The sequence below is a fragment of the Vidua chalybeata genome, chromosome 3 (assembly GCF_026979565.1).
Source record: "Vidua chalybeata isolate OUT-0048 chromosome 3, bVidCha1 merged haplotype, whole genome shotgun sequence".
In the NCBI taxonomy this organism is placed as follows: domain Eukaryota; kingdom Metazoa; phylum Chordata; class Aves; order Passeriformes; family Viduidae; genus Vidua; species Vidua chalybeata.
In genome coordinates this window covers 13,576,449-13,591,350 of record NC_071532.1, presented here as the reverse complement: position 1 = coordinate 13,591,350, position 14,902 = coordinate 13,576,449, and the positions used below count along the sequence as shown (strand labels likewise).

The 14,902-nt window shown below is 43.8% G+C and overlaps 1 protein-coding gene across 2 annotated transcripts in view; it reads left to right on the top strand.

Annotated features, from left to right (window-relative positions):
• Positions 1-14,902, top strand: part of VIT (vitrin) — a 53,701-nt gene that overhangs the window by 30,428 nt on the left and 8,371 nt on the right. Inside the window, exons 10-14 of one of the 2 annotated variants that reach the window (XM_053939452.1) lie at positions 3,665-3,703; positions 3,805-3,861; positions 4,452-4,514; positions 8,983-9,030; positions 13,375-13,437. In XM_053939452.1, coding sequence (XP_053795427.1) covers positions 3,665-3,703; positions 3,805-3,861; positions 4,452-4,514; positions 8,983-9,030; positions 13,375-13,437 — 270 coding nt within the window. The remainder of the gene's footprint in view (positions 1-3,664; positions 3,704-3,804; positions 3,862-4,451; positions 4,515-8,982; positions 9,031-13,374; positions 13,438-14,902) is intronic. The other variant, XM_053939453.1, reaches the window with a different exon arrangement.

Below are 14,902 nucleotides of genomic sequence, written 5' to 3'. Positions count from 1 at the left end.
TTAATATGCCTGTTAACTTGGTTCTGCTTGTTGTTTTCTTTTATACTTCCTATTCCCACAGGCTGAGCACAGAGTTACTGTTTTTACTAGCGATTAGGAAACCCTGTTTGAGGTTCCCCAGTCAGAAAGAGATGAGTGTTGAGAGTAAAGTATTGGCAACACTGACATCAGTGGGAAGGTTGTATTTGCTTTAATAAGACAAGTAATTTAGTCCAAAAATTGGAAACAAACCCTAAACAAAACAAAACCAAAAAACCAACCAAGGACCCCAAAACAAAAACTTCTCAAATTTTCCAATGTTTTCAGTGGTCACTTAATTGTAATTTGGATTCATCTTTCTTCACAATTTTCTTTACTGACATTCTAAGCATAAATTAATTCCCAAAATATTAAAGTGATCACAGCTAAGAGCTGGAGTGGTAGAGATCTACTTCTGATTTCACAGACTACATTTCTAGGATTATGTCCAACATATCAGTACCTGATATTCCTGAATTCTCCTCACCCCTTCCTGATTCTGAAAGAGAAGAGCTGGATAAATTAAAAAATACAGAAAGTACAAATACAGTTTTGATGTCATGACCATACATAAAGCTGTTTTCTCTGTCAGAGGAGCCTTTAGGACCCACTGCTATCATTCAGTGTTTCTGGTTGTTGGTATTAACCAGAGTTTGGCTTGACTGGACAGGATCAGATGTTCTCCTGTCCATCCTGGCTCACAGAGACTCACAGATCTACCTCTCACTGTGCATTGGTAGTTTGCCTGCAAAAGACACCTCAAAAGTAAAGAGCTATGAAACAGAGCACAGTCAGAATGAACAGACCATTTCCATTTCCAGCCACTGGCACTGGCAATAGTTCACAGGAGCAAAAGAAAAGCAGGACTTGCAGATTAGAGCATGAGAGCAGGGGCAAAACCTCTGCCCTAGTTCTTGCTATTCTTTCCTCTTTATCTTCTGCTTGTCAAAGATAGAGTAACATAAAAAATAAAGGAAACTCTGCTCCATTGGCAGGCCCCTGCCTCAAAGACTTGATGTGCAAAAACTGCTAAATGAAAAAACACTGATGTGACTAGTGTGCCATAGGACAGCTGGTTCCTGCCTGCCCTACTAAGGCTTCTGCCTCTGTCCAACAGCAATTAACCCAGCACACTCCCAAGGGCCACAAGCTCACTTGTTCTCTCCCATCCCAGCTCTTTAAGCAATCCTTTCTTGCACAGCAGCTTGGACCCTAGATGGGGCTTGGGTCTAAATCCAGTGCTTCTGTGAAGACTGCAATCAAAAATCATGTCATGATCCTTGGTGCCATGTTGAAGCATTGCGCTGGCAACCAAGCATTGGGCAGCAATTACCTGGGCATTGTCAGGTGAGGTGCTTTCCTGCCCTCTGTGTCCAGATGGGGTCAATGGTTGCATCTATTTTCAAACAGGGACTCTAAACTGGACACTGCCTACCATGATACACTACACAGATTTCATCCTCAGCTGTGACTTAATAGGGCAGTAAACAGAAAAGTATTGAAAGGACATGAGACAGTGGTAGTGTAAGTGCTAGAGAGGGCATTGAAAGCTCTTCAGCAGGAAGACCAGTAGGGCTCATGCCTTCAGGAAGCACTGGACAAACATTCCATCCTGGCACCAGGGAGAGCAGCTGGAGTTTATTTTTGGATGCTGCCTTCCTCCCCAAGTTATCCCTGACTTCTTAACCCATCAAGGGTGCTGACCAAGTTGCAGATGGCCAGGCATGTTTTGTGCACAGAGTAGCTCCTCTTCTTCTCAAATCAGTTCTCATTATTCACAAGGTTCACTCTAAACTGCATGCAAACCGCTGTTCTCATCATTTCTTGCTTCCATGCCTCCATGCTCACCACAGAACTTGCCAACCAAGGTCTCTCTGCTCCATTACTTTGATTTTTGACCCAGTTCTTGGAATTTGCCTGGGACTGTCCATCCCCAGTTTGTTACAGACTTCTCCTAGTCCTGCTCAGCCTCCAGCTTACACAGAGCTCTGTTCTAATGAACACATATTCCCATGCCACAGCCTCACTGACATCTCCGATTCGAAGGAAGAGCAAGCTTTGCAACCTGGAAGTGCAATTCCAACTTTTTCTCCTCTATCACCACCATGTTTGCCCAACCCAACAAAAGCATGGCAGAAAGCAGCTTACTGCAGGGATGGGGGTAATGTGCCTTTGGGAGGTACAGCAAGAGGGAGCAGCTCCATGGCCCAGCAGTCATGCATAGAGAAAAATCCACATTGCTAACATCAAATTAAAATTTAAAAGTGGGATTAAATACTTGGATACTGAGGTAATGTCTCTTTTACCCTCTTGTACTCTGTTTCCACTGATCTTGTAAAGAGTGTTAGATATGCACTGGGGCTCAGTCATGGCAAACATGAGACAAGGGCAGCTCCGAGACTCAGAGTTAATTTTCTACCACCACTTTGGCTCATACTGATCTCCTGTGTGTAAAGCCTGCCCTGCACAATTCCATACAACACTGACTGCTGCACACACACTCTCCGAAATCTGAATACTCAGCCTGGTATAGCTGTGGTCCATCTGGAGCCTTACAAGCTTAGAGTTTAAAAGCCTTGCCAGTTTTGGCAGATGAGCCCATTACTTCCATAAACAGGATCTCTCTGGCATCTGGAGTTTACAAGGTCTTTCAGGACAGCTCCTAGAAATCCCATCAAAGGGCTTCTAGTGGCCTGGAAGGTTCAAGTTTGGGTCAAACACAAGCTACTTACTTCACCTAATTTTGCAATGTCAAGCTCCCAAGGAGTAGCAATTTCTGTTTTCTGAGACAACCATTCAAAATGGTCTCATTGATGACATCTTATTGATAAAATAACCTCCCGGGCCCCTGTTCACAGAGTTCCAGTGTTCACAGAGTCTGGTAGAACATTCCCACTGATTTCACCAGGCTTTCAAATTAATATTTCTGGGAAAACTAATGAATAAAGGCTTGTTAAAGGATAAATTTGTTAACAGGCTGCTTAGGAATAATTAATGAAACGAAAGGCATGATTAAAGACATGGTTTTCATCTGCAAATGCTTTGAGCCTTCAGTATTTTTGAACAATGGGAATTTAATAACCCAATCACCTTTAAAAAAAGCCTTTGTGTAGAAGACATGTCAGACACATGAATTCTCCCACATTATTTTTCCATTGTCTCATTACTTACGGTCTGCCTGCTTGCTCATATCCACTTAATCTCTGCAGAAAGGGTAGTATCTGGTCTGGGGGATTGTTTTGGGGTTAGGGTTAAAACCTTCCTCACACAACTAGGACAATTGGATGGTACAGAAATAGAGATAAACACAGATCACCAGTGTGAGTGGGAGAAGGAAAATTACAAAGGACAGCAAATCACAGAGGTAACTGCAGATCTTTTAAATGCAGACCAGAGACTTAGAAGTAATATCCATAACTAAAGGGAACAGACAGATCTGTATGACAGACAGAACAAGACAATCCTTTTCTAAGCAGGCTCAAAATATATAGTTAACATCTAAGAAAGTCTATGAATGACAACTCTATATATGAACCATTAATTCTGACAGCTATAAAGTGAGACTCAGTGAAAAAGCTAGGTAGCAGTAGTACTGAACCAAACACGCTGTAATAAATCACACTTTTCCACTTTGATGTCTACACAGGACAGGTTCAGGCTGCACAAGGAAGAGGACAGAATACAGGTATGTTTTAATTTAACAACAACCATTAGATTTGTACTGCTTAAATTCTAGAAAACCTTGTGGTTAAGTTCCATATGCTAACCAATATAATATTTTCAAAGCATTCAGGGGCACTTCCACCTCTGCAAATAACAGAAATATTTTACGACACAATACAGGTAAAGGCATTACAATCCTTCTCTATTTTATCCCTGCAGATATTTTTACCACTTACATCTACCAAGTCATGCAGTAACACACTGGTTTTCCCTCCTAACCATGTTCATATCAGGCTGCAGTGAAAGGAGATATCATAGTGGTTGCTGCATGACAATAGCGTAACTTTAAAGGAAAAAAGTAAACAAGATTGATTAAACATGGAGTTGTTCTCAAAACACTAGTCTAAAATCATTTATAGAGGTCTTCTATAACATTTGCTCTTGCAAAATGAGAGGTGAACATTGTGTCTGTGTAAGTTTGCCTGACCCAGTTCACGGGCCCTGAGCACAGTCAGGATCCCAGGACCCACTGCCAGTTGTTCCAGCAGACCAGCTAATAGCTGCACTCTGCAGCACCTACTAACACTTAAACTCTTTTTCCAGCCACTTTCAGCCCTTTTAAATTAATTCATAGTTTCCATCTTCCTTTTCTGTGTGGTCTGAAAATGTGCAGAAAGACAATTTGGGGCCACTGCATCCCTTGTGATGATGCTCCTCTCCTCACCCACTGGTGTTTATTTAACCTCTTGCCTCTTTGTCCGATCATGCAGGTGCTCAGCGCCAAGAGCCCATTGCCACCTTCCAGAGGGCTGCCAGCTCTCCAGTCCACCTGGGTGAGCAAGACTGCTAGCAGCAGATTTTCCACTCTCTTTAACAGTTTTAGCAACCACAAATTAGTCCTTGTACTGCACATTGTTTTCCTGCATCCTGGAGGAGGACCTGTGGGTATTCTCAGCTCAGTCAGAGAGAAAGAGAAAGGTTTTCTAACCAGGCAGCAGCCTGGGAAACAGTTGGGAAAGAATGTAAATAATTCTCTAATCTATCTTGTTATTCACATTGTTTATAGATATGTTCTGCTACTGTGTGTCATTCACTGCACACCAATGGTGTGACATGTTTTTACTCTAGACCGATGAAATTAGTCTTCTCAAAGTTCTCTATATATAGAGCGGTACATTTGAAATAAATCAGAGCTCATTTTCTTAGCCTTCTGATCTGGAGTTCTTTGTTCCCGTCCTGCTCAACAGCGTCAAGGACCAGGGCAAGACTCATGCACTGAGCACCAACTAGCAGCTTCCTGAAAGGGAAAGGCAAAGGAAAGCTCAGTCACAGGTGACCTGTTGTTTCAGGCCATGAGAATCAACATCTACAAAGTGTTTTCAATTTTTCTTATTTGTTAGTCAAAACAGGAAACAAACAACCAGCTCTGTGCAGCCTATCAGGTCTTCAGTAGAGCTAGATCTTCTGTTCCTGTGATTCCCAGAAACCTCTAGGCTGACAGTGAAAGTAGAAGTTGCTTTTAATTCTGAGGGTAGGAACATCACCTGTACTATTCTCTCTTCCTGGAAGTGCAATTGACCCTTCCCCAGCAAGCAGCCCAGTCAGCAGGCACTTTGCAAGACCTACAACAACTTTCCAGGGGCTCCAGAGCTCTCAGCAGACCTACCAAACACTAACTCTCCCATGATGGAGAGCAGAGTTTCTCAGAGACAGATTTTGTCTGGGAGCATCCAGGGTGGGACGCGGGATGGGAGTCAGGTTGCAGCAAGGCATGCAGGACTGCAGTGAGGCTGCAGATCCACAAAGTCCCCACAAGAGCAGCAGAGCAGGTCCAGTGGTGGTTCCCAGGATGACCCAATAGCCCAGGCTGCCAGGCAAGTCCCGAACAATGAGGCAGGTCTGACCAGCTGAGGCAGGGCACCAGGTAAGTGAGGCAAGGTCAGGGCCAAGATATCAAGGCACAAGCCTAGGCACAGGTACAAGGAGCAAAGGAGCACATCTCTGTGCTGTCCCATAGATGCTTCCCACAGTCCTTTCTCACACACAGCACAAGGCAAGTGCTGCCCTGTACCAGTGCTGACCTCTGGCATGGGCAGCCAAACCCACTGGGAAGGGAGAGACTGCAGCAGATGAAGGTGTCCCTTGGCCCTGAGGGCTTTGGTGAGAACTGGGAATCACAGGAGGAGTATTCTGGCAGGGAAGAGCCAAGTAGTCATTCACATTGAGGTTAGAATATGTTATTATGCAGGATATGTTATTATCTTTCCAGATAATTCCAGCCAAGTAATCTCACCCAGCAGTCTCCTGGTCAAAATGACAATTTGTAGTTGACCTAGTTGCAGCATATTTAAAATGCACTTGTCCTAAGATGTACTCCATTCTCTCACTTTTCTACTCCTCCTCATTTCAATCTCCTTCTCTTCTTTCTGTTTTCCATCTGTGTTTGTCTTTTTCATACATTTTTGGCCATACTAAATGATGTACTGGCTAATTCTCAGGCTAGCCAAATCATTGCCAGAAAACAGGAGAATACTGCAGAGTCTTACTTAAAACAAAGTCAGTATTTCACCCCATCTAATTGCTTAAGGCTCCTTAATGTCACCCTAAGATGATTAAAAGGCATACATTTTCCATCATAAATTATTCTGTTTTCTTCACCGCAGAACAAGAAGAAAAAGAAATACAAACACATATTTGCTTGTATTCCCAGTAAGTCCCGAACCTTTTTTCAGTCCAGAATGTGTCAGCTCAGAGGTATTGCTTTCAAGCAGCAAACTTTTCTAACAATCAAAGGAAAATTCCTGAACAAGTCCTTGCTTTCTTGGAAAGGCAGGTTGTGCTTCTTGATCCCACCAAGTGTGTGCAAAGAGGAGCGATCAGTTCTGGGAGTTTGGCCATGATGTTGAGGAACTTCCTCTCATCAGCTCAGGTTGCCAGAAAAGTTTGCTAGGAAAATGCCCTCCCCAAAACACCAGTTACTTGTGCCACACACGTTAACTCCCTTGAAATCCCATACTCGCTTAGTCTTGAGTTTTCAAGAATGTTTTTCAAGGCAATTATATGGAATAGTTTTGGTGGTGTCTTTCTGTTTTTTAAAGAGACCAGTCTTGGGGTATCTTAAAAATCAACCCTTTTTTTAATGGGCATCTTCCAGTGAGGAAAAAAAAAAAAGCCCTAGTTGTAAAAATAATCATTTCACTTTCAGATACACATTTCATGGACAGCTTTCTTCATTATGTGTTCTAGGACAATATGCAAGAAATAGACCTCTTTCCTGGATAAACAGGTCACTCAAAAAGCTGTATGTTTTGCATATTTGCAGCCAGCTACCCCAAATTCTTGGTACTTATCTTGTGTTCTTGGTACTTATCTTCTTCATTAGGATACTAAACTGACACAGAAAGTTCTAAATGGGTGAACTGAGAAGAATGGTGGAGGAAACAATAGACAGCTCCTAGCCACAGGGATTTGGACAGACTAGAGTACCTGTGGACATCTGAGCTGATGAAGTTGTTAATTGTTAATCTAGAAAAACCTCACCATTGCTCCCACTGATAAAAAACAGTCTTTCAGCAGCTGCCTGTCTTTTGTAAACAGTCAGAGATGGTAAAGAAGCCTGGTTTCTGAGGGTGCTCCCTGACAATGAAGTGGCAGCAGAAACAAACCTGTGACACGTGAGATGGGCACATTCCATTGCTCCTTCAGCTCACATCCCTACATATGAAGAACAGAAAAGATGGCAAATCTTTGTGCAGCTCCTCAGCTGGTTCCATTTGCCATTCAGTTCCTACTGCTTTAAACAGGTCTGCCACTGCAACTCACAGAGCAGCATATGTGTACAGAAGACTCGAGAAGTGTGGGGTCTTCTTTGTAATTTGCTCTTTGTCTGGTTTTTCTTTTCAGCTAGGCAGGATGAAAAGCAGCCTCATATGAATCTTCCTTTCTCACAGTCACGGGGTGCTCCTCCAGCCTGGGAGGGGGAGGCACACCTTTGGAGATTATCTACTCACAAACTGGTTTCATTGAAATTTGTTCTTCTCAGTGACAGCATTCAGGAGACATGTTGGCCACTTTGATAACAAATAAGCATCAGCTTTTCTGTGGGGGTAGGGTCCCCCTGCTCTGCAACCACCACCCCTAGCTCCTGTTGCTGCTGCTTTCTCATGACTCTGCTGAAGGATGTATGAAACTGGTAAACAACACTGCCAGAATATAGGAATATTCCTCCTGGTTTTCCTCTTGTTTCTTTTCCCATTACCCAGGCCTGCCCTTCTTTTGCCTGATTTCTCCTCCTAAGCAAAATCACAAAAAAACTTCTGCGTGCTTCAGGATTGACCTAGCCATTCACTGCCCTCAGTTTTTAGATCCTTCACTGGGTGTTTAAGTAGTGCTCAGCATAAGGAGGGAAGCAATGAAACATGGCAGGGTTCCTCCTACCCTAAGGGAGATCACACACCTTATTCAGCCGTCAGACTCATCCAACAAGTCTCCCTCGCAAAGGGAAGCTGATAGCTCCTCATGGGAAAGGCAATCTAAGGACAAGGTCAGTGCTCTCTAGGCTGGAGGACACTGGCAAGCCCATGCACAGCTTTATTGAAACCTATATTGTAGTTCACCCACTGGCTCTAGCCAAGAGCACACCAGCTCTGTGCAGCTTATTGGATCTTCAATAGAGTTAAAGCTTTTCTTCCTGGGATTCCCAGGAACTGTTTCTGTCCTAGTCAGATGCAAGGGCATTCATCTGGCTGCAACCCAGAGCAAAACATCACTTTTTGGGAACATCTTTCAGCAGGTTCCAAAACCAAAGACATTTTGGGGTTTATTTATAAGGGCAGAAATTTTGATGCAGCTATCCATGCCTAATAAGTGGCAAGCAATTTTTAGACAATTTATTTGTGTTTTGGTGGGCTGAGGGGATAGAGAAATCTGTAGGTGAGAGTTCCTTGTAGATTTTCAGTGAAGAACAACTTAAATTAAAAAAAAAAAAAAATGTACTGAGGTTTATGCCTCAGTATCAATGCAATTTAGAGGAATAAGACCAAAGCAGATCTAGTGAGGTGTATTTAAAACCTTAAAAAAGGTTAGTGCTCTGAGGGCAGTGATACAAGGCTCCTAATTATGGCTTGAAATGTGCACATAAAAGTTCCCAGATTTACTGATTTCCTCAGCTCCTAAGTTATTAATTTACATTATTGTCTGAACTGACCTCTCTAAATTGAGTCAGAACTGTGTGATCTCTAGTATTTGCACTACTATCAGTAAAAGTTTTTTTTCTCTCTCTCTCTCTTTCATGTGTGAAAGCAATGGAAATAGACTCATGGAAACCTGGACTGAGCATTTTTGACACAGGTAAATAGTTAAAACATCTAATAACTAGTCTGGGAATAAGTGGTTTCCATCACACATGGGTAAAGCTAAATCTATTTATTCATCAGGCCCATGACACTGGTGATAACAATCTCATTTTAAGAAGTAATTACATCATTCAAAATTATAAATAAAGTATGTTGTTTACATCTTAGCAGACTGTTCTGTGCTTTCGTCACTCTTGAGTTCCTGCTTAAAGCAGGAGCAGAAGAGAGGAGCTCTGGAAAGAGTTGGCAGCTACACTGCAGGAAAGGGATTCTAGTTACTGAAATCCATTTGTAAATGAGAAGGTATTTTGGGAATGCCACAGCTGAGATCACAGTTTAGAGCTGCAATCAGTGAAGAACATGACAGATTATCCTGATGTCAATGTACTTAGGGAAGACATTCAGATAAGAAAAGGAGGGTTTGTGTCAAACGTAAAGAATAATGAACATCATTGAAATTTTCAGACATTTCAGCCTTAAAAACTGACAATATGGAGATAAGAATATTTTATGAATACTGGTGAAGGAAAAAAAAACCCCTATATTTGTAACAGGCTCTAGTAGCAACAAGACCAAGACTTGTGCAACCCTTAATCAGGAGCGGTTTCCCACTGCAGATTGAACAGCTCCCTTTCCTCGGGAACATTAAAAGCAGACTGCACAAGATACAGATTAATTCATGACATGGTACTCTCCCTCTTACAAGGGGCCTGACCATCCAGTGTAAGAGGTCTTTCCCACCACGGGTTGTGATGCTGGAGAGGGCTGTGCTGGTGGCCCTCGCAAAGGCCATTCCCTTGAATATTCTTCTTAATAAGCCACTAGTGTGCTTATTCAGGAAAAGCTACAACACAAGGGCCAGGGTGCAGAGGGATATTTTGAGGCAGAAAATGACAGATTGCATTAAATGCAATGAAAGGTTGGCATGGGGGAAGGGATGTTGTATTAACAGTTTCTCAGCAACTGAAGTGCCAGCACAGACTAGTGTGACAAAGTCTGATGAATTCAGATTGTCACTTCAAAGGAGTGGTTTCTGGCATGGATGTAATCACTGCTGTCTTACTTAAATGAATGGGAAGTTTAATCAGTATGGACAGCTGTGACAATCAGCAAAGGGAACTTTAATTAGCATGGCGTAGACTGCCCATGCAGCAGGTTGAAATTCCCATGGCAATACCAACAATAAATTGGACTGGCAGAACAGGGAGGCCCATAGAGACTGACCACTTCCCCAGTTAGTTGGGGAAGAGTATTTGGAGGGTGACCTTATTGTTCCACTAAGCACAAATCAGCCAGCTGACCCACAACCTTCAAGAACTGATAATTACACTGACAAATAAAAATGAAAAATGCTGCACTGCCTACACTTGAGTTTTCCATGCTGACAAAGCTAATGTCAGCTGTATGCCTGGGAAAAGAATATGGATTTTACAGGATGTAGATAAATGCATGAGGCAAATAGCTATCTATGAACTATCCTTCATATACAATTTAGTTGCTAAAATGGAAAAATGGATGGCACATGTGAATTTCTAATTTCACTACAGTGTTAAATCCACCTACTTTCTGTTCTGCAAATAAGGCAAGGGGGGGGGGGGTGGAAATGCACATATGGGGTACCAAGCTGGCACATGTGAGGTATGCAGTGTGCAGGCTGCAGGATGAAGCATGGCTTTGGTCTGTTGCTGAGGAACTATTATGTGCCTGTGTAATTAAAACCTGTACCAAAATATACACAGTCAGGAAGCCTGGCTGATGACTATTTCAGGTTAAAAAAAAAAAACAACCCAATCATTTTCATCCATGTGGTTGACAAAGAGAGGCTGTGCATGGCCAAGTCATGTTGCCTTTAACTTCCACATCAGATAAACTGATCACAAACTTGCACAAGACTTGCCTTCCTTCAAAGGCAGGTTTGGTTCATGTCAGCAAGACCTTCAAGCCTGAGAGAGGTCAGAAATGTTTTCTGCAGCAGATATCACTGGATGGAACTGTTTGGTATCACCCGTTCCACATTATTTTTCCTCAGTCAGGAACAGGTGGCCAGCCTCAGGCAGTGCTGCCCCAGCACCACCACTCTACCTCCCTGCTGGTGTTTCCCCCATCCAAACGGGCTCCCATGGGCAAATACACAACACCAGGTGCACTTCTCCCTGTTCCTTGCCTGGGAGCTCATCCCCAGTGCACAAGACAAGAGGCACGAGCCAGCAGAGTGCTGGACAACAGCTCTGGCCATAAGAGATGAAGCTGGTCAGAGCCTGGCTTGCCAGCCTGATTTTGAATGCATTCAGCCTGCTCTGGCACAAGAGGGACAGCTCCACTAACTGTGGGAGAGAGGCTTTTCTCCCACAAGAGCCAGTGCCAGGATAGGTGGAGAGCTCCTATTCCCAACCCAGAAAGTATCCTGTCCAAAGTTTGGGCAGGAGCACAGGGAAGCTGCATGTGGGACTGCAGGCACTGCAGGCACCGCATACGTAATGACAAAAAGCAGCACCAGCCCTGGGCCTCTCCTAACCTAGCCAGACATAGCAGGGAAATTCTCAAAGAAAGCACATAAAGCAATCACCAACTCTTGCTGTAAACAAAGTAGGGCAACTCTTTGTGCCCTTTGCCTGCTCACAGACAGCCCCATGGGTTCCCATACAAGGCCAAGCCCAGTGCTCCAGCTAGCTCCACATCCTGGCTCTGGCAACAGGCAACAGCAGATGCCTGGGGACAAACAAAGCAGAAGGAAATCACTGCTTTGGTGCTGCTGTTAGTAGCTCTGTTTGGTCCCTGCAGTAGAAATTTTCTGCACTGGCAGCTGAATTTCAAACTGAGAAGCCAAAACACCCCTGTCTGGTTCTTATGCTGCTGTGTGCTGAAGCCTTCCAGCAGGGATCAGGTACCAATCAGGTCAGCTTTATACCAGGTCCTGCATACTCAGACTTAATACAAACATGGCCCCTGACCCAAAACTATGTGCAGCTTTCAGCATGCAGCTAGAAGGATTCAAAATTGTTGTATTTGACAATTATGAGAGGTAAAATTTTAGATTTTACTGGAATAGAAATTGGAGTAGTTACAGAGGGGGATGGAGCTCGTACTTCCCTCCATTTTCTTCACAATACTTTGCCTTATTATGGCTTGGTCCTTAATACCTTCAGCAACCAACTTCGGCTGTTACATATCCCATCATATTTAGGCAGTGACCTTCCCTGATGTCCCTTTACATACACTGATGCTCTCATGCTTGGCTTGCTCATGGCTGGCTGCTGTGGAGAGACAAAGTCTGTGGTACCTAGTAATTTCTCATACTTTTCTTTATAAAGCTCACACTTTCTAAAATTACCTTTTCACTGCGTCTCTGAAGTCAGTAATCTTTCCTCAACTTATTTGGTGATGAAGATTTAAGGAAGTCTTCCTCCTACTTTTCTTTAAAAATCTAACATGCAGTTTACAAAAATAATAAGCTGTTCTGCTGTTCTGTAGACCAACAGCTTTCTCAGTGAGTGCTCAGTTTTTTAGCTTGTCTGATTATTGCTGTCTCTTCTGTGGATTATCCCAGCTAAATCCCTTTAATCTTGTCATGCTGTACTGAAAAGACACAGCTCTTAGCCCTTGCTTGGAAGGGAGATGCTGGACTGTAGGAAAGTCTTACCATACCAAGTCATGAGTGAAGTTCAGCATTTTTAGACCTTCTGATGCCAGCCTGATGGTGTCCTGTGTGTCAGTACCTTTCACAAGGACATCAGCTCTCTGTTACCCTATTTCTTTTGTGCTTTGCAAAATAACCCAGACTTCTGGGGGCACCTGAGGAGCTGTGGCTTACATTGCTTCCCCAGCTGTAATGAGCTGGAGTCAGTTGCTGCCTGTGCTTTTCTCTCCATACAGAAAACAACATTATAAAACTGTTGCTCGTTCACTTCAGACATTGTGCAGCTCATTGTAAGGCACAGTGAGCCAGCAGGGTGGTAGTGCTGGTTCTCAGGAGAAGACTGCTGGGAGCCACCATCCCACACTGTGGCCACCAGCCTCTGCTCCTGAGGAGCCCACTACTTGTGCATGATGCTCCCAAGCCCTTGCAGTTAGGGAACTGACTCCCAAAGGGGAGCACCTCAAAGCTGGTGCTAGGAGAGATTTTAGTGGCATTCCTAGAAATGTCTCTGCTCTTGTTTTACCCCAGGAGTGATGTAGATGAAAAAGGGTAAGCTCCAAGGATGTCCTCCCCATCTTTGTTTCCCTCCCACATCAATCCTCAGGCCAGGGGGTCTCTGCAGTGACCCCGTTGCCCATTTCCTTGCAGAGCAATGGCAGCCACTAAGCACACACTGATAGATTCTTTCCTTTCTTTGTTTAGGCTTCAGTTCAAAGGAAGAATTGAATCCAAAGCCGCTGGAATCCATCTCCCAGGGGAATCAGAGTACGTACTTCAGAATTAACTTCATAATTAAGCAACATTATTAATTACATATTGCTAGAATGCATTCAAATTAAATAGGAAAAGGTAAGTTTTCAAAAAAGTCTAAGAAAATCCAGGAGCACATTTTTCCCTTGCAGAGAAAAAGTGAGCACTCTCTGCTGACCCCTCATACAAAGAATTGGTTTTTGCCTCTACAGGGAAGGAAATAACAGCCAAAATTTAGTTTACCTGGGCAGTGAGATGGTGGCTGCTCCGTAACACCTCTTCCCAGGCAGTATCAGCTCCAGGCTCCCAGTGTGCAGAGCTTCTTCACTCAGGTACTTTGGTGGCAGAGGACAGCAATCCAGCGTGCTGCAGCCAGGGTTAGATGAGCAAGCCGTGCTGACCAGAGCAGGCTCCCATGGCTATGCTGTGTGCAGGCACCCTTCCCACAGCACTGGGTGGGAGGGAAGGAAACAACCTGAGAAAGGGACCCAATGCCTGCCACAGCCAAGAGAGAGAGGATGCAGAGGGAGCATCAAGGACCACTCAAGTTCAGAGAAGAAAATGCAGGTTCCCCTACTCCAAAATTTTCTACATCCCTTTAAAAAGGCAGATTTACCCATTAACCCATCTTCAGTTGAGGCCAAAGTAGCAGAAGAAAGAGGAAGCAAGTTCTTAGTGGAGAGATGGCACTGCCTGCCACCTCTTCATTAGAAGCCACCCCAAATAGAGGGTTCACCCTTCCAACAGTGCCTGGGTCCTCTTTTGCCCATCCTTGGGCAGCTGAACACTGTCTGGACTCTTTATAGTAACTACTGAACCAAATGTTTACGTATTCCCAGGCATTCCTCTTAATATTTAAAGAATTATTTTCCCTATCAAAGATGTCAAATACACCTGAAACTGATACAGAAATAAGGGAAAGAAGAAGAAAAAGGGAAGGCTCTGCCCTACAGACCCCATTGCACTGCAGAAAAGCAGAGCTTGGTGCAGTGGAGATGCCAGCAAGGACAGCTGTGTTTCCAGCAGTTAAACTGAAATAAGTCACACCAGAAACAATATTTTCATCCCACTGCTAACTCTAGGACCCATAAAAGCCCTAATTCAGATCTTGTCTCCCTGCAAATCAGAAAGTGCTCACCTCCCTGTGAAGCACCTTTAGCCTGTGCTCTTGCAGTATCCCTCTCATGTCCCAGCACTGCATCGGAATCCTCCCCAGAAACCAAGTCTGTCTATAAGTGTATGTAAATCTTTGCCTCCCCAGACCCTGCTGGCTAACAAACTGCCCACTTTCCACATATAGATCTCATGAACTAGTTCCCTTTGAAGGATAAGAAATTCATGAAAACTTGGCTGTTAATTGAGGTATTTGTTGTGGGTTCCCGACCTTGCCTCACGATCTGCTGCGAGCAGACACGGTTCTCAGTCACGCTCCTGTAATTCAGCATTATTAGAATTAGAAAAAAGAGACAGCTATGGGAGA